The 27,963-nt window shown below is 44.5% G+C and overlaps 2 protein-coding genes across 3 annotated transcripts; one reads left to right on the top strand and one right to left on the bottom strand.

Annotated features, from left to right (window-relative positions):
- Nucleotides 1-797: 797 nt before the first annotated feature.
- Nucleotides 798-21,846, top strand: crocc (ciliary rootlet coiled-coil, rootletin). 2 transcript variants are annotated; one of them, XM_022745635.1, is made up of 37 exons: nt 798-911; nt 3,739-3,865; nt 3,952-4,097; nt 5,576-5,767; nt 5,846-5,929; nt 6,013-6,104; nt 6,207-6,372; nt 6,474-6,580; nt 6,687-6,914; nt 7,384-7,474; nt 7,578-7,664; nt 7,757-7,969; nt 8,392-8,591; nt 8,705-8,887; nt 9,378-9,522; nt 9,632-9,778; nt 10,584-10,814; nt 11,206-11,399; nt 11,483-11,610; nt 11,825-11,994; nt 12,109-12,288; nt 12,541-12,675; nt 12,798-12,941; nt 13,337-13,575; nt 13,673-13,832; nt 14,001-14,168; nt 14,267-14,690; nt 15,311-15,474; nt 15,598-15,718; nt 16,019-16,182; nt 16,739-16,954; nt 17,181-17,405; nt 17,492-17,641; nt 17,777-17,977; nt 18,593-18,724; nt 19,715-19,888; nt 20,886-21,846. In XM_022745635.1, the coding sequence occupies exons 3-37, from the start codon at nt 3,963-3,965 to the stop codon at nt 20,970-20,972; spliced, it is 5,877 nt and encodes a 1,958-aa protein (XP_022601356.1). In that variant the 5' UTR covers nt 798-911; nt 3,739-3,865; nt 3,952-3,962; the 3' UTR covers nt 20,973-21,846. The 2 variants fall into 2 exon arrangements, with proteins under 2 accessions (XP_022601356.1, XP_022601355.1); XM_022745634.1 differs by lacking the exon at nt 798-911 and adding an exon at nt 3,123-3,365.
- Nucleotides 21,847-21,911: 65 nt separating this feature from the next.
- mfap2 (microfibril associated protein 2) lies at nt 21,912-27,828 on the bottom strand. The gene is made up of 9 exons (XM_022745636.1): nt 27,747-27,828; nt 25,823-25,884; nt 24,660-24,707; nt 24,201-24,227; nt 24,018-24,107; nt 23,874-23,915; nt 23,700-23,787; nt 22,834-22,907; nt 21,912-22,751 (listed from the first exon to the last, which is right to left on the bottom strand). Exons 2-9 carry the CDS (start codon nt 25,851-25,853, stop codon nt 22,648-22,650), a joined length of 504 nt encoding a protein of 167 aa, XP_022601357.1. The 5' UTR covers nt 25,854-25,884; nt 27,747-27,828; the 3' UTR covers nt 21,912-22,647.
- Between the last annotated feature and the right edge of the window lie 135 nt (nt 27,829-27,963).

The raw sequence follows: 27,963 nt of genomic DNA on the forward strand, positions 1-27,963 counted from the left end.
TTGACATGTGTAGGCTACTGTGCAGCTTTTACAAATATTCAGCACCAAAACAATTTATAGTTGTATAAAATAGTATCTGGAAATCTGTGATTAATATATCTATTACAGGACTCTTCTGATGGCTTTTGTCCTCTTGCCACACAGTGGTGTAATGACACAGGAAACACCACCACACTGTTTTCCAGAATTTACTATTTTTTTTTATTTAAAAAAATGTCCTAAAATTTCCTGGTGAGCAAGTTATTTATTTATTTTTGGTAAATCGGACTTATATATTTGGTATCAAAGACACTGGACTCAGGGGTATACTAGATTTTATCTGAGGGGATTTTTTTAGGTTACTACTTACAAGTGAAATTCCCTGCACAGAGACACTTGTTGAATCACGTTTAGTAGCCTATACACTGGCGCTGGTAACGAAGCATGCCACTTTAAAAAGGTAATGTTTTTTTTCTTCACTGAAAAATATATATAATATGTATAACTGAAAACTATTAATTTACTAAAAGATTTTTCAGGGTATTTTCAGGGACAATACGTTTTTACCACTTCAGGATATTTTACCTGTATCTGCTCAGTTATTTGTACGAAAGAAAAAAAAACATTATTTATTGGTGGATTTCATTGAAAATGTTTTGATAGGAACGAGATGCGTACGGTCATATGACGTGATGACAGTGGACCATCGTGTTAATAGACTGTGCTGGATCCAGAGACGCCAGGCTGGCGTGAAGTCCCTCCCCGGAAAAAGCATGGAGAAGATTTGTGAGCGAGGCAGCAGCGCCAGAGAGCAGCTGATGTTGCCGTTGTAGCTGCTGTGGATGGGGTTTGTCTCTGCCTCAGTTATCTCAACGCCCGCTCAGAAACATGGAGGGACGGCGGACTGACGCTGAGCGGACCGAACAGACGAGGTGAGGTTAGAAATCAAACAGGGAAGTGGATGTTTTCACTGCGAAAGCTGCAGCAAACACGACACACACACACACACACACACACACACACACAGACAGTGCTGATATCGATTGTAAAGCCTTTTATATTTAGGCTGTTGTTTCCACACCCGCAGGTTTGTGTCGGCATCTCAGTCTCTATTACTATGAACCAAAGTCTTAATTCATCATCACGCAAATGTCGTTGGATGTTTCACAGTTTAATGAACAGTCCCCCTCCCTCCTCCCCCTCCTCCTGCCTCCACCAACTCTTGACCCAGACTTTTGAAAACTTGGGTGTGTCTTTCTGGATGCATTTCTGTGTTGTCCGGTGTGTTTGGATAAAGAGGATGTTGGTGATAAGTCGTACAGTTCCTCTTTATGAGGGTGACAAACAAGAAGTGGAGAGGGGGCAGCTGGTGGTCACTGACTGGAGTTCCCACTGTTTATTCAGCGGTTGATCTGACTGTTTAATGGCAGCTGGAGTGAACAGTGGAGAGTTTGGGCTGTAGTCTGTAGAGAGATCAACAGGTGTAAATGTAGCCTATAGTTCATCAGATACAAGATCTCATTGAAATCAGTGCTAGTCATATACTAACACACCAACTGGGGGCGCCACAGATGTTAAGCAGTTAAAAGTGAATTTTTGACACACACACATACACACACAAAAAACTTTTAAAGTAGCAGCTGACCATTATTGAAAGTTAAGAAATTTCTATGAATGCTAAAATGTAATACTAAAATGTAATGCTAAAAACAGTTGATGGGAAACTCAGCACTGACAGTGGGCCTTTGTTTCATTGTTATGAACGTGGATGCACAATGACCTAACATTCATATCCTGGTCAGCATATGAAAGAACATTAACGTTAATATATTATTGTTAATATCTGACATGTTTAACTGAGCTGAAACCACAGTTAAAATGCTGTGAGTCACTTTGCATGAGTATGTGTGTGTGTGTGTGTGTGTGTGTGTGTGTCAAGGCTGTGTTGGGGGTCTGGTATTGACACAATGATCCTCTTGTCTGTAACTATGACAATCCAAACACTATGTGGAGCAGCTCAGACCCCTCATGTTTAATGCTGGTGTCATAGTTTCACATTTACATGTCTACAGACTCCTTTGAAAACATTGTTCTGAGGTTGCTAACACTTACATGTAGTTAACTTACTACAGTTACTTTATGTCCCCCTATGTAGCATTTATAACAAGTATACAGACATTTAATAAATCATTTCTCACGCAATAATAGTTGTAAGCAGACATAAGGTCATTTTAACCTATTTATTAACGTACAATATATGATAATTATAACTTCATATTTTATGTTATTAAAATTGTATATCACGGTATTGTCATTCAATATCTGTTCATGCACCAGCCTTCACTTATGGGCGTCCATAGCATTTATAGTTGTTGACAAATACATGAATAATCACTCATATCAATAAGGGGACTTAATGTTGCCATAACGAACATACAGTTCAGTTAACCTCAAAAAGGTTTTATACCACCAAAGAAGAATGAAGCCATACGCAAAGATTAAAATCTGTGGATAACTCAGCTTTTATTTTTGAGTTTTTTCTAGACCGCCAGACCCTCAGGGCCCAACAGGTTATGGGAATGTGATAACTTGGTTAACTGGGTAATGAAGATTGGAAGGAAAGGGGCTTTAAAATGGTTGTAATATCCAACCTGATCTGCGGAAAACGTGGGGCCTGCAGCGTACTTTTTGCCCTGGGGCCACTGAGTGGGACTGGTAGTACTAGTTAAAGTGGTTAGGCAAGCTTTAACTAATAGCACATGGAAAATACCTGCAGTCATAAATTATTAGAAATATGGTCTTAGTATTGATTTGTTCATTTAGAAATAATGGACAAAATAAAAACACACCTGACCCGGTCCTCCCCTTCTCTGAATTTTATTTTGAAAATCAGTAGTATAGTCCACAACAACAGCGGTCAAAACACTGATTATACTCTTTGTGGAGAGGGAGGGGGCTACTAAAGTTTTATTCCGGTTTCTCTTTGTTGTGCAGCTGTATAGCAGTGGTTAGGAAAGCGAGCAGTGAGAGTGTAGCGGTGGTGTGGTGGAGGTGGAGGTGGAGGGGTGTGCATCTTTAAACCTACTAATCCTGCTGTCCTCAATCTGTGCCTCCCTGTACCGGAGGAGGAGGCGACAGGACGGTCACACTCAGCTCCTCTGCGACCAAACTTGGTCGGCTCCAACAGCAACAAATAACCAGGCTGAGGTCGTGAGCTTTTCTTCTGTTTCGCACCAGTTGGGAAGCAAAACACGGTCGTTGAACTTGTGAAGACGTATTTTACTCGGAGTTAATCCCCGGAGGATTTGAAATATCTGCGACCAGCCGCGATGAGCGCTGCGGAAAACTCAGACTCGGACTCCAACAAACTGGAGTCTGTGATACAGGTGAGGTGCACCGGGTCTTCCTCCATCTCCCATCGCTTATTGAATGTGCAGTAAGCGCTGCTGCCTGGTGTGAGATGTGACAAATAAAGCTGCCGGCCTCTGTGTGTGTGCCTGTTTGTGTTGGTGGACAGTATTATGTTTTTTTTTATAAGGCAGCAGTTTTGGACTGGTGTGACTGCTGTGGCTCGACCTAGTCTTGTGGGACTTAATCACATAATCACCATCATCTCTCAGTTTATTTAAGTTGTCATTGCCTGTATATTGAGATGTAGGCCTACTTCATATTTTTGCGGGGCTGTTATTATTATTTCTCTCTATGTAAATGTCACAAACTGAAATGGTAAATGTGTTTTGTTTTTTTTTTTTAAATCAGAGGCTGGAGGAGAGTGTTTTGTCTGAGGAGAAGAGGCTGACAGTCCGGGGCCCTTCACCAGATGACCCCCCTACATGTCTACCAGCACGAGTACGAGAGATTGTCACAAAGAACCTCAACGACAGCTGTGAGTCTGCTCCTCGTCCTATCAAATTAAAGTTTGGACTCTTTTCTTTGCCCTAACCGCTGCCTCTGTCCTCGTTTTCCTCTCAGCGGCAGGGGCCATGTCCTCGGTCATGTCCCTCCAGGAGGAGAACCGAGTGCTGCAGGGAGAGCTGGCGAGGCTGGAGGACCTGCTGGCCCACAGCAGAGCGGACCGAGATGAGCTCGCCATCAAATATGGTGCAATTAGTGAGAGGGTAAGGCAGGACACCAGGACGGCAACAACAGCAACGATAGCAACAACCTGGCACTGATGGCAAGATGGGCAGAGGTGCATTAAGACACCAAATTAAAACTGTGAGCTGAGAACTAGATAAAAACACGGCTCAGAGTGATAATAGATATGACGTCCCACTTAAGTATGTTGTTTTCTATACATGATTTAACCACTGATCATCTGCACTCTTCGTATAAAAAGTACATTTGCAAGACTTTCAAAATCCTCCAGGTTGTATATACCTAGAGGGGCTTTTTCCCTTTTCCCCATTTGCCTGTTTTCTTGGTGTTTCTTTGTCTGAGATCTGCCGGTCTCCCAGGTGATGGGGGCTGGAATGAGCTGAAGTGGAATGTTGCCATGGCATCTGTCACCCAGGGTAACTGTAAACAGGGGCTTCAGTGGAGAGGAGAGGAGGTGTCGTAGTGGTGGGTGGGCACCACATCCCATTTTGGGTTGAACATTACTAAAGGAAACACGCAGGTCCAAAACCAGAAGGCAACTCTGATCAAAACACGTTCTCTTTCAGATAAAATGGCTCCTTTACAAAAACTATTCATTATTATAAATTGATATTAACCACTGTACTAAATAACCCGTACATGTTCTCTGCAACATGCCATTGCTTAGAAATAGAGTGGTCTTAGGCCCTTTTTTTCTTTTTTGAAATTAACTAATTTACTTCAATAACATTAACACAGTTAAAAGTTGGTCTCCACACTTTGGTGCTGCAACTCTTTCTACTGCAGGGAGTGACTGAAACTTAGTTCTGTTTAGATGTCAAGACACCAGCTACCACCTATTACCCCTCTAAACATGATGCTGATTAAAGAGCTTCCATTAGTGTAAAAAAACAAAAAAGTTCACGGTACTTTGTCTACAATTATGAGTGGAGCATAAAAGTTTTTAAATGTATATATACTACAATGTAGTGTTAAACACACACAACATTCGAAGCCTGATTCGGAGAGGAGTAGACAACAAGTTCCCAAATCTCTATTGAAGTGATGTAGCTCGACAGCCAAAGCATTAATGAACAATAATGAACTTTGAATTATGTTTTATGAAACACATGCTGAAACACATACTTGACTTCTAGCTCCTATAGTGAAAATTACAATGCTGGATATTCACACACAGGTGTGGGGAGGTAGTGGAGAACCACTTTTTAGTGAAATTTTTTAAGAAAAATAAATGAAACCCTTCAAATACTATGAAACTGAAAGAGCAACCTTTTATTGCCCTCAGTGTCTTCACTAAGTACAATTAAAGTATGAACCTAAACCTCCAGAGCAGTGACTAGATGGAGCTTGGGGTGAGATTGTTTTTCCACCTGCTGTTTTCAAGGTGAAAAGGGACTTTTCAGTCTCAGATACTAAGTATGTTGGGATTTACAATACATGTAGGTCTAGATTCACAGTGTGAAATATGTCTGCGTCCTATTTTTAATTCAACCTACAGCTGGAGCAGGCGCTGCGTTTCGACACGGGAGATGGAGACCATGACTCACCTGAGTCACGCAGCCTGGCTCAGCAGAATGTGGATTTACGCAGGCGACTGGATGAGGAACAAGCCGCCTACAGGCGTAAACTCACGGCGTACCAGGAGGGTCAGCAGAGGCAGGCACAGCTGGTGCAGAAGTTGCAGGCCAAAGTATGACTCTATTTTATTCTGTGTTTTGCTGAGATGTCATCAGTGAGAGATACAGTAACATTTGTGCTGCTTCTTCAGGTGCTCCAGTACAAAAAGAGGTGTGGCGATTTAGAGCAGATGCTGCAGGAGAAGTCGTCAGAGCAGGAGAAACACAGGCTGAGTGTAAGTGTTATTTATTTAACATTAAGGAAGCCAGCTTTTATGTCTACAATCATTAACTTCCCGCACTTTTCATGACATTTTAGAGTCACAGTGAAACGTCAAACGGTGGCCATCAAGACGAATCAAGCAGCAACCTGGAAGATGCTTTAATCCGCCTGGAGGAAGAACAGCAGAGGTGACTGATCACATGAGAGATGTAACATACTGGTGAAAACTTCAGTCTCCTGAGACATCTCAAAATATCACATTGTTTTTGCCTGACTTACTCTGTTTTCAGGAGCAGCAGTTTGTCTGCGGTGAACGCAATGCTGAGAGAGCAGTTGGAACAGGCCGGTTTGGCCAATGAGGCTCTCAGCCAGGACATCCGCAGGCTCACTGCCGATTGGACGAAAGCCAGGGAGGAACTGGAACAAAAGGAGTCTGACTGGAGGAGAGAAGAAGAGGTGGGAGAAGGATGCTGTGAACGGCAAAACATTTAAAAAATCAAGGAAAATGTGGAGTCAGCATCGTTTACTCGTTGTTTTCTCTCCATCCTTCCTTTCAGTCTTTCCACAGTTATTTCAGCAGTGAGCACAGTCGTTTGCTGATGCTGTGGCGGCAAGTGGTCGGGTTCAGGAGGCATGTCTGTGAATTAAAGAGTGCCACTGAAAGGTTAGGATGATTCATGCATTAACTGCACGTTGTTTGCATTTTGGAAAGTGTGCACATTCACAGTTTGTTTGTTTTTCCTCCTCCCCCTCCCTCGCTCCAATCTCAGGGACTTGTCGGACATGCGTAACGAGCTGGCTCGGGTGTCCCACTCCTCTCAGGTGTCCTGTGCCGGTCTGTCTGCCGCGCTGCAGAGCCGCGAGGGAGGAGCAGCTCTGGCTCTGGAGCGGGAGAAAGCTCTGAGGGTTCAGCTGGAGCAGCAGCTGAAAGAACGTGTGGCAGAGATGATGAATCTTCAGACCAGAACAGATGCAGAGAGAAGTGAGCTCAACGTCAGGTCAGTGACAGTGTGGACCTCTCTTACAGGTTTGGCATGGCTCCCAAGGTGCATTTCAGTAAGAAACGTACAATCAGAGACCTCACAGCTCATTTCAGTGCCCTACTGACAAAACTTTATCCATCTTAAATCCATTCACTTTCGGATTCTGGATGAATTTAGTAACTATTGCGCTGTGTGTTGTTCGTGAAGTATTTTAAAATCCCTACAGCTCTGATTCACACCTCTCACGCCAAACTGACACATGATTTCTGGTGAAAACTGGCGGCCACAACATAAACCTGTGGCATCATTACATTGTCCTTCCTGTTTTTCTATGTTGCGTAACATTGAGTATCATTAAAAGTTAATTTCAGAGTGGGGGGAAAATACTTCCAGAACCTGCAGGTCCTCCCACTTTACAACTTAATTGAACAGCAATTTTTTCTCAAATGTTTTGTTTCATTCTTGTTATTGTGTCAACTGTCAGGTTGTCAGATTCAGTGCGAGAGGCAGAGAGACTAAAGGGCCAAATGGAAGAGCGAGAAAGAGAAATCGTGGCACTGACGAGGAGGCTGGAGGTGAGCGGAGGGTCGTAAAGGCTGTGTAACTGCTCCGTTGCTTTAATCTTCCTCCTTCAGGCGGCTGAGGTGTCTGTGCTTCATTTCCCTGGTTTTCCTGCAGGAGCAGAGTGGTAATGATGAGACTGACATGCAGATGATGAGAGCTCACACTGAAACGCTGTTAGACACACTGCGGGACATTGCTCAGGTAAAAAAAAAAGAAGAAAAAAAGCTGCGCACGTCTGCACACACTCTCATAACATTAGGATGCCAGTGCCTCATTCGAATTTTCTTTTATAGACGGTTTTGTCAGATGGAGAGTCGTCATCAGAAGCGGACCAGGACAACTCTTGGGCTCCGCTGCTGGCCTTGATGCGCGGCTCCTCCCCTCACCGCTCCTCCTCTCCTCGGAGGTCGTCCTCCCCCTCTCGTCCCTCCTCACTGGCTGCTCTCCCAGAGGCGGCACTGTCTGCTCTCCACTCTGCAGTCACAAACAAGACACTGCAGCTGCAGGTGACATGTCAACACACGCGTGCGCACACACACACACACACAGTGCTCTGCTCCACTCGAATAATTACTCTTTTCTTTATTTATCTGTGGCCAGGATTTAAACTGGAAGGAGCTGTGTACATACATTAACATGACCACACATATGCAAATGTATGAGATGGTAGATGTTGTAAATGAGGGAAGCTCAGGGGTCTTGGGAGAGAGATGTAGACTTGTTATCTGCACATTTAGCACAGCTAAAACCTCTTTCTTAAGGTATTTTGGGGCATTTTAAGCCTTTGTAACAGACATGACGGATTCATGGTTACATCTTAACCCCTAAGCTATGTGGGCACACCGCAGCTTAAAGCTGTTGTCTTATTAATTATTATTATATGCATATAACATGTCATTTCCTCCACTGTCTTGCTGTGTGATTGCAGGACGTTCGAGGGCGCCTGCTCTCTGCCCAGTCCTCATTACAGCAGTTACGAAAGCAGCTTTCAGAAGCAGATTCGGCTAAAAGAGATGCAGAACAGCGGAACCAAGCTCTGCAGAGAGAGAGGGACACCGCTCAGAGAGAGAGAGATACCACACAGAGAGAAAAGGACCGTCTGAAGCAGGAGAGGGACACGCTGGCCAGGTTTACAGACAGTTACATCACCATTAACGATCTGCTTCTAATCCTTGAATCCTGTCGGTAATGTAACCGTAAGTGTACAATGTGCTCTTCTACGTGCATCATGAACATTGCAGTGAGAAGTTGAACTTGGAGAAGACCGTACAGGCAGCACAGAGCAGCAACCAGATCCTGCAGATGGACTGTGAGAAGCTGCAGCTGACTGTGGCGTCCACGCAGCGAGAGCGAGATCACGAGAGGGAGGAGAAGGAGGCCGCCGTTCAGGAGAGAGACCGGGCGAAGGCAGAGACTCAGAGGATGTAAGTCGGCTAATTCATAGTGATTAAGTGAATGTGATGTAGGCTCTAATCCACAAGGTCTAGTGCAGCCAACACACGGTGCATACGCTCACAGGGAGCCATTCAAAAGATCTGTATGAGCTTACAAAACCGAAAGCTCTCCCTCGTCATTTTACAAAGCCTTCCTGCCTCTCTCAACACTCCGACCTCCTTGACCAACAAACATTGTTGAACAGATCCGATGAAAGTCTCTTATCCTGTCTTGACCGCTCCTTTGTCACATGGCTGACAGCACTCGCCTTTTTGGACACATTGTTTTTCCTTAAGAGAAAACATGAATAAAATATGTAAAACTGTGATATGTCGAATATCTTATACTGGGCCTTTAGGGCTTTACCCATAACCTTTACACAGCAACAAGCACACACACGCACAGAGCCGAACTCTCTCATTAGTAGCCTTAAGATGTATTGATGCAGTACTACATACTGTATGCATTCCCTTGACACAGACAGAAGCAGTGGGATCAGAGTGAGAGTCGAGCCTCTGCTCAGCGTGGAGAGCTGTCTGCGGTGAAGGAAACTCACCAGCAGGGGGAGGTTGAGAGGCAGCTGCTGGAGAGAGAGAAAACCCAACTGTCTGAGGCACTTGCTCGTGTAAGAAAACATCGACTCATTTAGTTTTTACTGATTTAGTTGTTAGTATTTTGTGTTTTCTTGTTAATACCTACCTTTAATATCTTATGACCTTTATTGTCCCCCCCAGGCTGAGAGCAATAATGCAGAGCTCTCTCTGCTGCTCAACAAGCTGCAGTCTGAGGAGGCTGCTCTCAGAGACTCCCTGGCCAAAATGGGCAGCATGAATGAGGGCCTGGCCCAGGATAAAGCTGACCTAAACACCTACATCCTCCAGGTAAGGGTATTTCAAGAATGTATTTGCCTCTCTTAAAGGGGTCAATAAGCTTGAAATGAACCTGTTGCTGTGTCGTGTTTGATCACATTTTATTTATTTAGTTTTTTTTTCCTGTTCCAAACCGACACATTTGAAGGTGAGGCAGAAGCTTGCCTTCATAGCCTCCTTCGGCTACACACCTGAATATTTCTGTGTCTCTTGCATGTCTTTTATAGTCTCAACGCAATGAATCGCACAAATGGGGATGAAGGTGCAGACTTTTCGACCCTCTGTCCTCGAAGGCGTTCATGGTTAAAACCTGGTTAGGATAGAAGAAAAGAGCTACAGAGAAGTTTAAACTCTGCCTTACTTTGACACCGCCGCACACCTGGCCATTCGCCGTGTAAAGTGGGCTTGATTGCCAGAAAGTTACAAAAATCAGTTGCAGCCTTCATTCAATTCATGGTTGGCCAAGTGAAGCCCTAATTAAAGCTCCCATCTCTCCATGATATTAAATATTCATGACTGAATAAGCAGCAGCCTTGTTTTATTTTATTCAGGGTTTAACACTCAAAAAAATTCAATCATTAGATTCAGATCGAAATGTTGCTGAACAGTCCTGTCCACTTCAACCCAGTGAGACGAGCACAAACATAAAAAGCAGAAATCTCTAATGTGAAATAACCGACACTGGAAGAAAGCTGTGTTAATGCAGGATCTCATCCCCCGTGGTAAAAGGCTCATTGGGGAAAACAGGCTTTCAGGGCCTTTTAATGTGAACGTCTCAGCCTCCTCACTCAGTCTCACTCTCACCTCTGTCTCTAAGCTGGAGGAAGAGAAGGCCCTCCTGCAGACTCAGAAACGGGAGGTGGAGCAGGAGAAGCTGACCATCAGAGATGAGCTGGTCCGGCTGGAGCAGGACCGGCTGGAGCTGGACTCTACCCGCATCACTTTGCACCAGTCACTGCAGGACACAGAGTTAAGCCGTGTGGGGATGGAGGCAGAGCTCCAGAGTCTCAGGGCTGAGAGGTTTAAGCTGCAGGAGAAAGTCACCCAGGTACATAAAAGCTTATATTACATCATCATTGAAAGGCTAAGTCCGACCTAAAAGCACTTAGCTATGGGCGATCACCTGTCATTTATGGGCCTATTTAATTGTTAATTAGGTCACATGCCTTATAAGTAGAGGATGTGACCTCATCCAGAAATACTTTCATGCAGCTACAATGTTTCAAAGATGTTCATTTGTCTCAAACAACAATGGAAACTGACCTTGTTAAAGGGAGTCATTTCTCAACAGCATGAAATGCCAGAAGAAAAAAGTGAATAACACAATCACAGCATGTTTTTCCTAGAAGCATCACATGGGAAGAAGTTTTTTAATTTTACGCATGGCTTTTCATTTCTGTAATTTCTCCCCCCACATTGTTTTCGGCCTCTGTCGACAGCTTTGTGGCGAGGTGACCTCTCTGGGATCAGAGTTAACTCTTGCCAGAGGAGAGGGCCAGAGGAACGAGGTAGCCTTAGAGGAGGTCGGCCGCGGTCGGGCAGAACTGGCCCGAGACAAAGCAGCTCTGGTGGTCCAGCTGACGGCATCTGAGAGAGAAAACACCGTGCTGTCAGAGGAACTGGCTGCTTTCAGGTGTGTGTTGTTGTTTGTCCATGGCACATACGTTTTCACGCGCGTCTCTGTGTGTGTAACATCGTGTTTGTACAACCCCACAGGTCGGAGCGGGAGTCCCTGGAGACCAGTCTGTTCGAGGTGCAGCAGCAGCTCGTTCAGGTGGAGTCTCGCAGGGAGCAGCTGGAGGCGGAGAACCAAAACCTTCGAGTCCGCTTTGAAACTGCTGCTGGTGAGTGACAAGGAGACAGCGTGTAGGAGAAAACATGTAAAAAGCAAAGATAGAAGAGGACTAAAGCAAAAGAGAGAAAACAATGGCACAAATATGCTAAACTGAAGATATTTGATATAGTGAGAAACCCAGTTGGTTGGTGATATGACTAATAACAACCTGGTGGTTGAATGTTGTGTTTCCCTCTGTTTTGTTTTCCTGGATGGACTTTTAGCTGAACTGAGGCGTGTTCGCTCAGATGGGGAGAATGCGTTGGCCCAGGCTGAGAGGGAGAAACAGGCTCTGACTCAGACTCTAAATGCAGCACAGCTGGAGGCCCAGCAGGCTTTGCGCAAGGCCATCTCCGAACATCAGGAGGAGGTGGAGAGACTGGTCTCAGAAAAGGTCAGAAGGTTCAGTGGTTCAATGTGTAAATTAAAGTGCTATTTGTAGACATGTTTTACTTCTGCAAGTGACTCTTTAATCTGTGTTTGTGCTCCTGGCTGCTCTGTTTCGCAGGAGGTCGTGCGACACGGCCTGCTGATGGAGCACGAGGTTGCGCTGAGGAAACTCCGGCAGGAGACGGACGATCAGCTCCAAAGAGCGCAGACGGAAAGCGAAGAGCTGCAGGATGAACTGAGGAGTCTCCAGCACGACAGAGATCAGAGTCTTCTGCAGGCTGAGACTGAGAAACAACAGGTCTGATCTGGGGCCAGGACTGAGGGACTGTGGTGCTGTAGAGACGGGTTATATATATATAATAATTTAGACTCATAAAGTGGAATCATAATATCAGGTTAAAATGATGAAAACAAGGAGGTGCGATAATTTGTAATTATATGATAACGGTTATTATCGTATTAGATACAGTATAGAAACAGTGTGGTTCAACTCTGGCACATCTCATATAAGTTCATTCTCAGTGTTAACCAGAGTTTTTCTTTTTCTCAGGCCCTCTCTCTGAAAGAGGCGGAGAAAACAGTTCTGTCTGACAGGCTGTCCAGTCTGCAGGCCGAGCTGTCAGCTGCAGCCCTGGAGGCCGAGAGGATGTCCAGAGAAGCGGCTCATTACAAAGAGCAGGAGCAGGTGATGCGACTTCCTGTCTGAATTTATCTTCTGTTGTTGCTGAATTATCATCACTCTATTCTAACACAAAAGCATCAGAAAGATCAACTAAATGAACTCTTCTTTTTTTTTTTTCCCTCCAGATCAGAGTCGAGGCTCTGACCGCCGAGCTGCTGGAGCTTCGCTGTCAGCTGGAGGATTCGGCCTCTGTTCGTGAACGTGAACTCCACAGTCTACGAGAGACTTGCATTGACCTTCAGTCCCGCGCTGATGTTGCTCTCAAAGAGGTAGATGATCCCGTACACACAGAACATGGAAGTGATACATGAGAAGAGACAAAGCCTACCTCCATCAAGGCAGCTGTTGTTTTGATAAAAGTCTCTCTATCTCTGGATCTGGATGTGCTTTGAAAAATATGAGACATGCATCATGGGACAAAAACGTTCCAAAAAAAAAAAAAAAAAATCTATTTGATAATTAAAATGTAAAAAAAAAATCAGGATCTGCACCAAAAAACTGATCCCTTGTTCTTTGGCATGTGCCCCAACTTTTCACTCTACTGAAAAAATAAACTAATAAACAATCAAACCTCCCTGGTGGATGTAATGACTGTATTTGCCATATTTGTTGCCCCCGTCTGTTACATCAGTTCGTAGTAACACACATGAGTTTCACCCTCCAGTTGGACCAGTGCAGAGCTTCTCTCTCAGCGAGCGAGGAGAGCAGAGACCAGCTCAGACGGGACATGCTGGACACCGAGCGCCGTCACAACCAAACTCAGGACGCAGCAGAAAACTACAGACGAGAAAGCACAGAGCTGCGACGCAACCTCAGTGACGTCAGCAAGGAGAGAGACACTCTCAGCCAATCAAACACGCAGCTGAGAGAAACTCTACGAAGTGTAGAAACGGAGAGAATCAGGTAAACGCTTGAATGAATTGGAAAGACAGAAAGAAGACAAATGCAGGTCCGTTAAGAGTAGTGTGTAAGAGAGTGTTTTCTGTGTTTGGTTTGTCAGTGTGAAACGACAGTGTGAGGAGAAGGAGCAGAGGCTGGCTGTGCTGGAGGAGAATTTTTCATCCGCTCAGAAAGAGGTGATGGAGCTGCGCAGCTGCCTGAGAGAAGTGGAGAGGTCACGACTGGAAGCTCGGAGAGAACTGCAGGAGCTCCGCAGACAGGTCAGACAAGCTGTCACACTACATGCTTTGGATCGTACGCTTCACTTTGCTTTAAAACTTTCCGGTTCAAATGTCACATTTAGTCGGGAAGAAATAAACCACAATGAAGTTTTCAGGTTTTTCTTGGTAGAGTGACGGCGCTGGGATTTTTGCTTTTCTTGGCTGCAGCTGAAGGTTCTGGACGGAGAGAAGGAGCAGAAAGGGAGGGAGGTTGCAGATCTGCAGACTCGCCTGTCACTGGAGGAGCAAAGAGAGGAGGAGAGAGGGAAGGAGGTTTTCACCTTCAAGCAGAAGTTAACTGAAGCTGAAGCAGCCAGAGACTCCCTCAAGAAAGAGGTGAGGATGGAGGAGGGGGAAAACAGATGTCCGGGCTCTTGTCACATTTACGGTCTTCACTGTGTCATGATCTTTATTCTTTTTATTTTTCATTATAGCTTTCTCAGATTCAGAAGCGCCTGGTGGAGTCTGAGTCGGGCTGGCGTGGCTGCGAGAGAGAACTGACTGCTCAGCTGCAGGAGGCGCGTGGCTGTGAGAAGAAGCTTCAGGATGAAGCTAAGAACCTGTCGCTGCGTGCTCAGGCAGCTCAGGACTCTGCCGCCCACTCCAGCCTGCAGCTGAGCGAGGCCCAGGGCCGCCTGGCCGCCACAGAGGCGGAGCTGACCCGGGCCGAGGCCGGGAGGAGGGACCTGGAGTTTCGTCTGAGCAGCCTCCAGTCGGCACTGACGCGAACGCTCGGCATCGGAGCGAGCGGCAGAGGAGGCCGGGGAAGGAGCCCGGGAGGGAGCCCCACATCACCCTGCACCATGTCACGCCACCAGAGCATCTCACCCATGCGCTCCTCTCTCTCGCCTCCTAAAGGTAAGAATGAAACATGCAGGTTTATCTCTGCAACATGGGATTTAGGCTTTTATTCTGACATTAAATAATAATTAAAAAAATAATAATATGGTAACTTTTAATTGGATGATTTGGTTTTTATTGTTGTGATGTTTATTCAGATCCCATTTAATTGTTACCTTGGCAACAATTTCTTTTCCAGGGGTCCATCTGAAGAAAATACAGTACAATCAACAAATGTTTACACTTATACTACATTCAATAAATAAGAAAAGATAAACTTTATTGATCATTTACATCCAACAGAAGAGCAAAAACATGTGCATATTACAGATAATCAACCACCCAACACAATGAAATTAAAAACATACAGAATAAATAACATACAAAACATTAAAATAAAGAATTGTAAAATAAAATAAAAAAAAGAAAATCTCGGTTTATTTAATCTTTTGCAGGCCCGTCTTCGAGAATAACCTCTTTAGTTGCTTCATAAAGCCTTTTGTTCTAGATTATTGACAAATGTGACGGACAAATGTGACCCCTCCTTCCCTCCTGTAGATGTTTCAAAATAAAAATAAAAAAACAGTAGTTAATTTAAACTCTTTCTTTTCTTTTTTTTCTTTGTCTCTCTTTTACAGAATTTCGAGTGAGCACCCCTGACAATACTTTAGGCTCCGGGGCGGTGTCTCCTGAGAGAGGCGACACACCGCTGCCCCTCCCTCAGTCAGAGCTGGACCCCGAGACTCTGCGAAGCGGCCTCAGAGACTTCCTCCAGGAGCTGCGTGACGCACACAGGGAGCGGGTAAAAGAACTGCACAACACACACACACACACAAAAAACACAAAGTAAATATTCATGGTCATTCAAGGACAATTATTTTGGTTTGTGTGATTCAAGTCTTTGTTTATTGTTGATTTTGTGAAGGATGATGCTCGATGCCAGCTGGGGGCCCTGCAGCGGGAGGCGGAGGAGCTGACGCAGGAAAGAGACTCCACTCAGAGTCGTCTCACTCAGCTACAAAACACCTTACAGGAATACCAAGAAGGTTAAACATTTGTCTTATTTGTCCATGTAGTCTGAAGAGAAACAAGCGCACAAATATCTCCTGTTAGATAGATAGATAGATAGATAGATAGATAGATAGATAGATAGATAGATAGATAGATAGCAGCGTCACATATGAATCACTAAATCAAAACAATGTCACAAAAAGGTAAATAACAAAGAGGAATAATGAAAACATAAATAACTACAATCTTAACATGAACTACAACTATGACGAAAAGCTGCAGCAGTTACAGTACATTGTCTTGTATTGACTATGTGTTAATGTGTGTGATTGTAGGGAAGCGTGGTCTGGACGAGCGTCTGACCACCACTCAGATTTTGCTCCAGCAGCAGGAGGAGACGGTGAGGAGAGGAGACAGAGAGAGGAGAGCTCTCAGCGACAGGGTGAAGGATTTAGAGCGAGCGCTGCAGGCCTCTGAGACGGATAAGAAACACACGCAGGTACACGCACGGTCGTGCTCTTGTGTGCACGTACGTAACACCATGTATTTGTATTGTGACTCGCTCAGCAGTGGCCGCTGATCTGTCATGATCACCATATGGCAGCTCTCAATAGTGGAGCAATATCTAGAAGCAAAAGCGGTCAGGGAATGTAATAACAACAGATGCCACACACACACGGTGTCACACCTTTTGTGGTGTCGCATGTCAGCTCTCCATATGTCTGTTCTTAATGCCAGCGCCTTTCATAATAATTCACCTTCTGGACTCCAGGAGGAGCAGGGACACAGCGTGACAGTGAGGCGCTCGGGAAAAGAAGCAGCTTACAGCACAGACAGACAAAACTTCATCAGTGTGTGTGTGTGTGAGGGAAGAAATGTATATTTGTTAGATGAAGACATTTTTAGAACAAGAGGCATTTTTGAAAAAAGGCTCAGGAGGATTTATGAAGACCATCTTTAATCTCAGGTCTCCGTTGTACAAACAAAGAAATCTGCTCTCTAATAAAGACCAACTGGTCTTTAAAATCATCTCTGTGCTCTCTCTGTCTCCGCAGGATCAGTTGAATAAGCAGCGTGCTGCTGAGATGCGTCTGGAGGCAGAGAGGAAGCGTCTGCGGGAAGCGCTGGAGGCAGCTGAAGCCCGGGCCACCAGGGTGGAGCTGGGGAGGCGCAGTCTGGAGGGGGAGCTGCAGAGACTCAAACTGAGTCTGGGAGACCGGGAGGCTGACAGCCAGGCCTCCCAGGACCGCCATGACTCTCTACTCAAACAGGTACAGCACAGGCTGATACAGAGTCCTTTCCTTTTCATATCTGAGTGCTGCATCTGTTTATTCTGGTTTGAAACACACAGTTTGCGATGTCAGTTACTGAGTTTGGTAAAACTTTATTTTACGGGTCTGTAAGTTTGTAATATTTTTTTAAGGGAAGTATGTATTGCTTTCTTATTGTTTGTTTGCCGAATGAATTGTGCATGAATGTGATTTTTACAACCCGCAGGTGGCAGAAGGAGAAGCTCGTGTGTCTCTGCTGCAGAGAGAGGTGGAGAGGCTGAGCCAGGCTCTGCTCAAAGCTCAGGAAGGTGAAACTTTCCTCAAAGAGAAAACCGCTTCTCTAAACCAGAGCCTTCAGGAGGCGGCGGCTGCTCACAGCAGCACACAGAGTCGTCTGGTGGCTCTGCAAAAGACACTGAGTGTGGCTGAACAGGACAAACGACTTCTACAGGTGGGTGAAACAGAAGGAGACAAAGCCTGAAACAATGTGGTTGAAAAAAGTGAATGTTTATGCGGTGATTACTCTGTGTCACTAAGGAACGAATGGACGAAGTCCGGGCATCATCTGCTGAATCGAGGAGGAGCATGGCCACCCTCGCTGAGCGCCTGCAAAGCCTGCAGAGCGAGCTGAACCAGAGTGAGCTGAGACGAGAGGAGCTGGAGGCTGAGCTCAATAACGCTCAAGAGGTGTAGATAATCTCAAACAAACATCTGCCCAAATAAAGTCCTCAGCAAACACCCTAACTCAAGGCTCACTGTAGCAGGAGTGTAACTCCTGCGCTTGATGTCATCGTGTGCGATCTGTGTGTTTCCCCCTGTCAGGCTCTGCGTCAGCGTTCGGCTGCCCTGGTGGAGGCGCAGCGCAGCGCCCAGTCAGCTCAGACAGAGCGGGCCGCTGTAGAGGAGCGACTGCGTGGGCTGCAGCGAGCGGTCGCCATGCTTGAGACGGAGAAAAAAGATGCTGAGAGACAGGCTGTGAGGCTGGAGAAAGACAAGAATGCACTGAGGAATACACTAGATAAGGTCAGCACTGTCTTTACAAAGAGCCTTTTGTGATTTAAGAAACTCAAAGGTCCGTGAGCCGTTTGGAAAGTTTCCAAATTTACAGTGTCAGAGAAAGTGTGCTACATGTTTTTCTCAAATTGTGTTGCTAAAGACGCACCTCCTCGGGTCAGATGGATGCAGTAAATATTTTTTATGAGTTCGAGCAGACATTTTTTATGCGCAAGACATAAAGTATTGTTGGCTTTCTTTGTCCTCATCTGAGCTTTCCTCTGGTTTCAAAAAACATCTGATACACAAATGTCACCAGTTGCTGTACAATAGAGCTCAATTATTTAATTAGGGTTGTGTTTCAGCGAGTTTCAGCCTCTCAATAGTGAGGATTTTCTGCTCTTCTTTGTCTTATAACGCAACAAACTTAAGATCTTTAGGTTTCGGACTGTTGGTCACACAAAACCAAGATTTTAATGACATTAACTTGAGCTTTGAGTAATTACGACAGGCATTTTTCTCTATTTTCTATTCTCTGTTTTCTGCTTTGAAATCACAATCAGGTTTTCACATTTGACTTTTTTTTTGTGCAAGGGATCTCACTCTTTCTATTGGTTATATTTCTATAAATACAAATGTTATTAGGTTGAGCGTCAGAAGCTGAAGACTGAAGAAGGCAGCATGCGACTGTCTGCAGAGAAGAGCCGTTTGGATCGCTCGCTGAACACCACCGAGCAGGAGCTGCAGGAGGCACAGCAACAGATACTGATGCTGCAGGTGAGGAGGTGATCTGCAATACACTGACAGATCGGTCCTCATTACGACATACTGTGCGTTATAAAGGCAGAAAAAACCCTCAAAAAGTTATCTCAAAGTGAATCCTCGTGACACGACTCGCCACAGAAGTTGTTTTCTTAGCTGTTGCTTCACACCTGCGATTACAGCTGACAGCTTGCGCACAGCCTGGAGTCCATCGCCTTTCACTGAAGGACAAAACCAAACACACTTCACAGTGAGAAAAACTGCTCTTTACCACGACAAATTAATTCCATAGTTAGTGAACTTTTTTGACTGAATGTTTTTGGGGTATGTAAGTTCTTTCCCTTTCACTTATTATTAAACCACACAGCTGCTGGTTGACATACAAAAAAAAAAATCAGAGCCACTGAACTTGAAGTGAAAGTTAGTCGGAAGAGGTGGAAAAGCTTCTCCAGGCTTTATAAAGATCCCAGGTGTTAGCCGTACCAGGAGAAAACATTAGATTTATTACATATACTCATCTTTAAATTCTGTGACTAAATACCTAATTATTAAATGTTTGTGTTAATGTAATGCAATGTATAATTCTTCTTTTTTATTATACTTAAATTTTTTGGGGAGGGGCTTCAGAAGCGAGAACATGAGACGGTACAATAAATATAATACACGAAGCTGCTGCTTTTTACCTCGAGGATCAGCTTTACACCAGCAAAATATAGTCTCCTCAATGTTCCCTATAGGCGCATCACAGCACAGTTGTTTGGAAAGGCAAATCCCATGATTTTGTGCTTACATTCATATTGTTCCAAACAGCTTTACTTAAGTGCAACTTCAGAAAACATGAGTACGGTTTTCCCCTCGGTCACCACAGAGCCTCCAACGTGGTCATCGGGTTGTAAGCTGTCTGTGTTTGATCAAGAACACACTGTGTGTGTGTGTGTGTGTGTGTGTGTGTGTGTGTGTGTGTGTGTGTGTGTGTGTGTGTGTGTGTGTGTGTGTGATGAACAGACTCAGCTTACTGAGATGGAGCAGTCACACAGTCTGTGTGAGAGTTTGGCGAGACAGCGTGACGAGGCTCAGCGGGAGGCGGAGAGAGTGAAGACCAGCTTCAGGGACATCGAGCGAACGCTGGGCACCAGAGAGCGAGCTCACCGACACCGAGTCAAAGGCCTGGAGGAGCAGGTACGCACGCTGCACTGGCTGAGGGCTCTCAGGTTTAACCTTTGACACTTTTTTATTTGTTGCTGCAATGAGTGATCACACCTGTATGATCAGAGTCGTGATTTTGATGATACAAGTATAAAGAATAAAGCTGCTTTTGTTGAGCTACAGTTTGAGGTGAATGCTTCAAGAACGAATCACTGCTAATTTCAGACTTTTTCTTCTTTTAAAACAAACTTCATGAAGCAGCAGAGCAGCAGTGGGAGGCTGATGGACCAGTATAGAGTATGAACTAGCCTGTTTACAAAGATGGATGGTCCTCACACACATCACAGAGTTTGGTGGCTTCTAATCATGGAGATGACGAACAATAACATTCTGAACCAAAACCAAAACCAGGGAATTAAAGAACTTCACTGTGGTTTCATAGCGTCACTCAGCCTGAGGCGATGATCTCTACTGTTTGTGTCACCTACCTCTGAACACACGCTGGTTCAGCAGTGCTTTGCTTCAGCTTTTTGGATTTTTTCTTTAGCTTCAACAAAATAAAAGAATGTATCTGTGCTGTACCAAAAAAATGGTCAGAAAATACTCCTGTCCACCTGCAGTGTTGTTGCGTGTTCAATCGTTGGTGGCCTTTTTACATTACAATAGTCTGTTTAGCTTGAGACAGGCTTATAGTAAGTCGTTATAACCAAGTCAAACCTGCCTGCCCTGTGCACTCATCAGTGTCTCTGTTTAACACATCAGTTTCATGCTTTTGTATTGGAACTATGTTAAATTGCATCGTCCCTATTAAATAAGATAGCCGCACAGCCGCACAGCTGTTATTCCCACTTCTTACATGGATACACAGTTCCACATGGAAACACATGGGACACGGCGAGGTCCTCATCCCTCTGTTATCTGCAGCCACCTGAGGGAGAACCTTTTGGCATCAGTTTGTAACCATGTGATCTAAATTACAGATGTATAGAAATTTAGAATATAGTTTATTCACCCTCTGTTTTCCCCCCAGGTATCCACCCTGAAGGAGCAGCTGCAGCAGGAGATGAAACGGCGGCAACCTCCTCTTCCATCGTCCTTACTGTTGGCAGGAAACTGAGATCAAGAGCTCAAACCCAGAATCACCAGCACACCACCTTGTAATCCAGGGAAAACCCCACTCATCACGAATGTCTGAAAAGCAATATTGACCCACACAAATGTTTCTCAAAGTGTTCAAACTCTTAACTATTTAAATTCCTTTTATTTTGTGACTCTGAAATGAACACTTGTGTCATCTTGATGGCGTTTTCTTTTTTTAAATATTTTGTACAGTAAAGAACACTTAACTCGAGGGAACGCAGTGATGTGATTCCGCAGCTGTGCTGAAAACGCCAGCAGCCTGCTGATTACTGGCAACCATCTGTACTTGATCCTTGCTCAACATCTTCGCAAAACTTCCTGCTCTTACTCAAGAAAGAAACCCAAATCACCGCAGGATTCTCCTCCACACAGAATCTGGATGTAGCGCAGGAAGGAAACTCTGCCAGTTTTGCAGTTTGGCATCGATTCCTCCACATTTATATTAACAGTCGAGGACAGAAAAAGAAAGAAGGAAGGTCTTCACTGAGCGCGAGTGCCAGGAAACAAACGAATTGTGCATAATAAGGCAACTGCCCTGTATTTTTTTTCTTAGAAACAGACACAGATTTTACTGATTATGTGCACAGACTCTATTTTATAACTGAGAAAAGGGACCAGAAGCAGTCGAGTGCTGCAGTGTGACAGTATACTTACAGTATGTTTTTTTAATAGTTATTACTAGTTTTATTTGGTGTATATACTTTTTACTTACTGTATGAAGCCGACGGACTGATGATTAATAACAGCAATGTGACTTGTATGGACAGTACACATGGAGGCCACATGTTTGCAGGAGAATAAACTCACTGTGTGCTCCATAAATACCTTTCAGCACTGAGCTGCAGCCTCTGATTACGTTACCGCAATGAATCATGTTTGACTCAATCACACACACCGAACAGCTGTAGTAAAAAAAAAAGTTTATTTTTTTCCTCAGTCTTTATAGTGACAGTTTAACAAAGCAGTAGTACAGAGGCCGTTTGTGAGATGCCTTTTCAGAGCACTTGTTGCCACTGGAATATATTTATATAAGCTTGCTGCTTGGTTGCTAAGCACAGATCCAGGTGGCAGTAGTACAAAAGCTGAGGTCACTCACCACCTGTTTCTTTCACACGTCTCATGATCTTCAAGGACGAGACGGCTGACGGCTGGATATTGATTCGTTTTGTCTGATGTCAGTGCACAGTGGCCGCCATTGATGAGTTGATCATCTTGACAATGACTGCTTCTCAACACAAGTACAGTAACATATGAACAAACACAAAGCATGAGATTAATATGATACAATATGCCAAAAAAATAGAAAAAAGATGTTCTGCAGTTTTATGTGCATCTCTAAAGGTTAACTTTTTATAGCACCAGTGTGATGATTTTATAGCACCAGTGATTTATACAATCATCAACGTTCTTTGGAGTATATTTAACCATACACACAGGATCTACTGGGCTGACATACATGTGGAAAAATAAAAGATACAGAGAAGTGGTACAGAGGTGCTTTTCGCACAAGAGTAATGAGTTGTACAGAGGAGTCACGAGGAGAAGTGAGGAGGAGAAACGGGGAAGAAGGCGGACAAAGTCAGAGGGTGCGGACGAGTTGGTAGAAAAGCGGCAGTATCTGGGCAGGTAGTGTCCCTGATCTCAGTGCTCAATCAGCAGCCACCGCAGCTCTTTCCACAGCTTCCTCCTAGTGATGCACACTGTCCGCTCAGCGCTGCCACGCCGCAGCGGGAGAACTGATCGCGACACAGGTCCGCTAAACACAGACAGAGAAGAGTCCGAGTTCAAATAACTGTGTACAAACACATATGAACAAACACACAATACACTGAACCCACCTCTGAGCAGCTCTTCATGCGCACACACGGTCCTCACGCAAACCTCCTTGTTGATGACGTATACCCGTCGCAAACTGAGTGAAAACACATGTAGAGGTCACACGTGAGGCTGAAACACTGAAGTGCCAGTGATCTTAGTATCTATGTTGCGAAAAACCAGACAACTCATTAATCGGCGCATTAAACCTCCATTGTCGTCCAGAAACGATTAAAAACAGATCCGTGAACCACACAGTGACGCCGGGTGACATGTTTCTTCATAGCGACGAAAACATGGGCGCTGTCATTTATTTTAAGTAGATACCACATACACTGGCCTGCTGCTGTAAACACTGAAAAAGAAAACAGTCCCCAACAAATGTACTATTTACGCCTGTGTGAGTAATGTTTGCAAAACAACAACAACAAAAAAAACTAGGGTGCCCGGCTGTTGTAAGAAATAGTCTTCTTCAAAAACATGCACATGTATATTAGTGACCAGCCAACAGAGGTGGGGTCTTCACACCAGTTTTTTTAAAGATTCACATCTTCATTAGGAATAAAAAGATGTGTCACAGTACTGAGAAACACAGGAACTGGCTAATGCATTATTAGTTTCATTCTTTTCATGGCATTTGTAGACGGTAAGGATTCTCTTTGTCCCAGTCCTTCAGACACTGTGTGCTTTTTGGAGCAGGGACAGTAGTTTGAATAGTTTTGGGAGGAGGTTGAAATGGATCAATGTGCAGTGACTCAGTGTGTTTGTTTGTCCAACAGACTTCAGAGGGGTTGTCACTGACGTAAGTGCAAAAGAGATAATGACTGGCTGTTAACTCGGGGGTGATCTGTCTGTCCGTAAGTCATTCAAAAGTCCTAGGCTCACATACCTGTAGAAGCAGAGGCTGTTGAGGCACTGCTTGCATGGCTTGTGAACAGAGTAGAGTCTGGTGCAGGGGTACTGCTCCTCTCTGCAATCTGGAAATCAGACACAAAGAAAAATCACATCTCCACTCAAAGAAAACAGCTGATTCTAATTGTTCTCATCTCTGCAGCTTTCTCACCAAGAGGCCCGGGCTCGGTGGGCTCTGTCTCCAACTCGGACCCTGACACGCACGTGGAGAACAGATTTAAAAATGAGTCACTGACACAATACAAAGCTATTTTAAATATCATGATGTGACAGGAGGAGAATTCAGCAGATATACCTGATTTTTCTGGACGGATCACTGGCTCCAGTCGAACCTGCTGCTGGTAGGTTCCAGGAAGGGAATCATGGTTTTCAGTATCTGGATTCCCTAAAAGAAGAAGGAGAGGAATCCCTTTTTAAACATCACAGTAACATTTCGAGAACATCGAGGAACATCTCTATGGAGCTGAAAATGTTTTACCTGGAAGATAATCTGGATCATAGTCCTCTGTGAAGCCATAAAGTAAGCAGGAGAGAAAAATGTTTCATGAGATCAACATTGTGAAACCAATTACAGTCTGTCCCCTTCCCCCACAAATACACAAACACACACACACACACACACAAAAAGCACTGCTCCGTATGAACGGAGCCACCTGCATGCCAAAGCTGAAGAAAATGAGCCGCTTGTGAGGGTGTAATCCATGACCTCATATGCAAGATGTTTACAAATAACAACATGCAGAGCGGTCAAAGTTTTACACTGTGACAACAGTTGCTATGCGGGTGGTAAATAACAATCAGAGGAGGAGAGAGAACTCCTTGAGGCTAGGTGACACATCAGAGGACAACGGGAGATCAGGAACAGATGTGGAGAGCGCTGATATAAACCGATGCTGAGCTGGAACAATCCAGGCCAATATTCTCTTAATGAACTCACCCAAAAAAGGAAACGATTCCTGGTACTGGGCCTGGGCGAGCAGCAGAACTGTCGACATTTTAGACAAATAAAGTAATCACAAAGATGAGGTGATGAATGAAATGCAGGGGTGGAGAGTGACTAATTACAAATGCTCTGAATACTGTGACTGTGTAGCACTATCATGCACCGGTGCCTTTTTTCAGGTGTTTTCTAATATCTGTAATCACTTTTGATTTTATAATTTCAATTTCTGAACACGTACCCACCTCCTCTAAACAAAAAGGTTTCAAATGTGTTTCCTACACTACTTCTTTTTTTTTTTTTTTAGCATTTACCATTGTCCTGTAACTTCCACCTGTGGCCACAGTTAGTAAAAGTTACATGAATTCACTTTAATGTTTTTAAGTCCATTAACATAATAACTCCTTCAACAACTCCTCTGCAGTGCACCATGCTTTATTCAACGTTTTCATCAGGGGATGTCTGAGTGTATTAAACTGATTTTTCTTCTTATAAATTCAACTTTTTTAATCAGTAAGAAGAAGAAAATGACATAGTCTTGTAGTCTTGCTGAACCACTCCGACTTGGTAGTGACCTGGTGGAGTTGAGTTGATTGGCTTCGGCCATTTTTATTTTGTGCTTCTATTAATTTTCAGCACAGCTACTCTTACTGCTATTTAAGAAATACTTAATGCTTTAAAGGCCTTCAAAACCATTTTTTTAACTTCTTTACTATGAGCGATGGTGTCCAACAATTTTCTGCCTAAGCTGGAACTGTTTTGGTTGTTGCACATGAGAGATTTTGTTGTATTTTTTTGATTTTGGTTGTATTCTTCTCACTGGTTTGAAGTGGGTGGGATGCAGTTTGAAAGAGGTGGTTGGATAGTCAGATTTTGTTACCTATGGGCAGAGCCAGGCTAGCAGTTTCCATCTATTTCCAGTGTTTATGCTAAGCTAAGCTAACTGGCTGTCGCTTCCTATTTATCGTACAGACATGAGCGTTTCGTGTTTAATCTTCTATCTTCTCTATCTCTGGGCAAGACAGCAATTTCAAAATCATCAAACTATTCCTTTAGCTTTTATAGTTCTATATTTAGTAATGAGTATTTAATATGTCAGATTTGAAACCACATTTTCAGAGGCTTCAAATTCTGCTGAAAGAAGAATACAGTGCAGTTACCTGGCATGCAGATTAGTAGGAGGACTCTCATGGTCACTTTGGGAGGTAGACTGACTTCAACACTGTAGGGGACATGAGGAGAGGATGAACAATCAAAGCAGAGCAACATGAGGTTAATAAACTGCTTGGGTCTGGATATGCCTTTGGTCTCCTGAACTCTCTTGTCCTCTCTTTCCCCCTGCCCTCTATCACCTCTCAAACCCCCCACTGCTCTTCCTCTGCCTGTAACCCCCCCCCCTCATCCTCCCCACCCTCCACCAAACCCCCCTCAAATGGCCCCAAACAGCCACGGCAAGAAAAAGAGGGGGAGAAAACTCTGACAGCAAGAATGTGGCACGTTTGTCTTCCTAAGAACAATCTCTCTGTTTTCCTACTTTTCCTCGCTGCAGCAGACAGTCTGGAGGCTGCATTCCAGGAAAAGAAACAGAGGACCCCTCAACCCCACCCCACTCTCTGAGTTTTCTTCATCCCTCCCTCTCTCCCTCCCTCCCTCTATCCGTCTGTCTCCACATCCTTCATTTCCCTTCTGTCGCCCTCACTGCGTTCATTTCCTCGAAACCCCCCCCCCCCCCCCTCTTCTTCCCCCCTTTTCTTTTCTTCTTCACTCCACCAAACAAAAGGGCCTCTCAGGTTGAGTCAAGATGACATGAGGACAGAAAAAACACTGACAACATCCAAGACATCACCGACTAGCAAACCTGGTCAGTGTTTTTTTTTCTCAAGCTGTCAATGAGATACGGGAAGTCACAGTGTGTTACATACAGTAAAATCCATTACCTTAGCTTCCTGCAGCACTGACTAAACTACTTTTCCACTTTGTGGAAAGTATGAACGCTCCTCCTCCGCTGCTGCACTGTAGACTTCTTCATGCACACAACATGAAGCAGTTAATTTGTGCTTTCAACACGTCCTACACTGTGGACTTTTGAGCTCTCTCTGTGTGACTGCATGCAGATTTTTGTGAGGCCGCACTGAACAAAAAACGTGACAGAAACATTGTTTGCACAAGCTCTGCATATGTAACAATAAATCTGTGTGTGTGTGTGTGTGTGTGTGTGTGTGTGTGTGTGTGTGTGTGTGTGTGTGTTTGTGTCCCAGCATAACACACACACACACACACACACACATTCTTCTTGTGCATCACAGTGGCTATCGGAAACCATATGTTTTCACAGCACACATCTGGGAGCGATTAGCCCCCCTCTCCCCATTTAGTCCTTCCCTTCCCAGCTAGAGACCCCATCTCCCCCCCCCCCCCCTACACACACACACACACACACACAACATACACGTACATACATTACACATAACACACACACACACACACACACACACACACACACACACACACACACACACACACACACACACACTATTAGTAAGAGTTTCTGAGGACAGCAACAGGAGGTTTGACTGCTGTCATCTATTTTACGCCTTTTGATTTTATGCAACCATGACAAATAAATAAATAAAAATTAAAAATCATTTTTCCATGTGCCCTCAATGACCCAAACCCTCTGGAAGCAGCTGATTTTTTTTTTAAGTTTTCCCTCTTGGCACCCAGTCTCCATTGTAGTGCCATTGCTGCAGGCTGTGCTGTGAAGTCCCTCCTCCTCCTTCTCTCCAGTGAAAACACAGGACCACATGTCAGCTCTCCACAGCCATTAACATGCACACTAATTATCCACAGTTATTCGCTCTGCTTTGAGCGGACTGTTAAACGCCTGGGATGCTTTAATGTCCTTGAAACAAGGTCTAGGTTGCATGCACTCTGTCTCCTCATACCTCCTGATTTCTTTTCCTCCATAACTCTCAGCACAAGTTTTCTTAACTATCACGTGCATAAAATGAAACCAAAAAAGAAGATCCAATTAAACCAAAAAGTAAAAAATGCAAACTTAAGACTTCTTTCCGAGTGTCTTACCTAACTTTGGTTCAGTTTGCTCCGACTTTCCTCAGCTCTCATGCGTCCTCTGAGTGCAGGAGGACCTCGCAGCGCCACATTGTACCACCCCGCATCTGCAGTCTCCTCCCCGTCCAGTCCCAGCCTCCAGCCTCCAGCCCCCAACCCCGGAATCCCGGTCCCTGCAAGACCTGGGTCAGACCAAAACCGGTTAGCCAACAGACACCGATGTAATATA

The sequence above is a fragment of the Seriola dumerili genome, unplaced genomic scaffold (assembly GCF_002260705.1).
Source record: "Seriola dumerili isolate Sdu_G_001 unplaced genomic scaffold, Sdu_1.0 BDQW01000089.1, whole genome shotgun sequence".
In the NCBI taxonomy this organism is placed as follows: domain Eukaryota; kingdom Metazoa; phylum Chordata; class Actinopteri; order Carangiformes; family Carangidae; genus Seriola; species Seriola dumerili.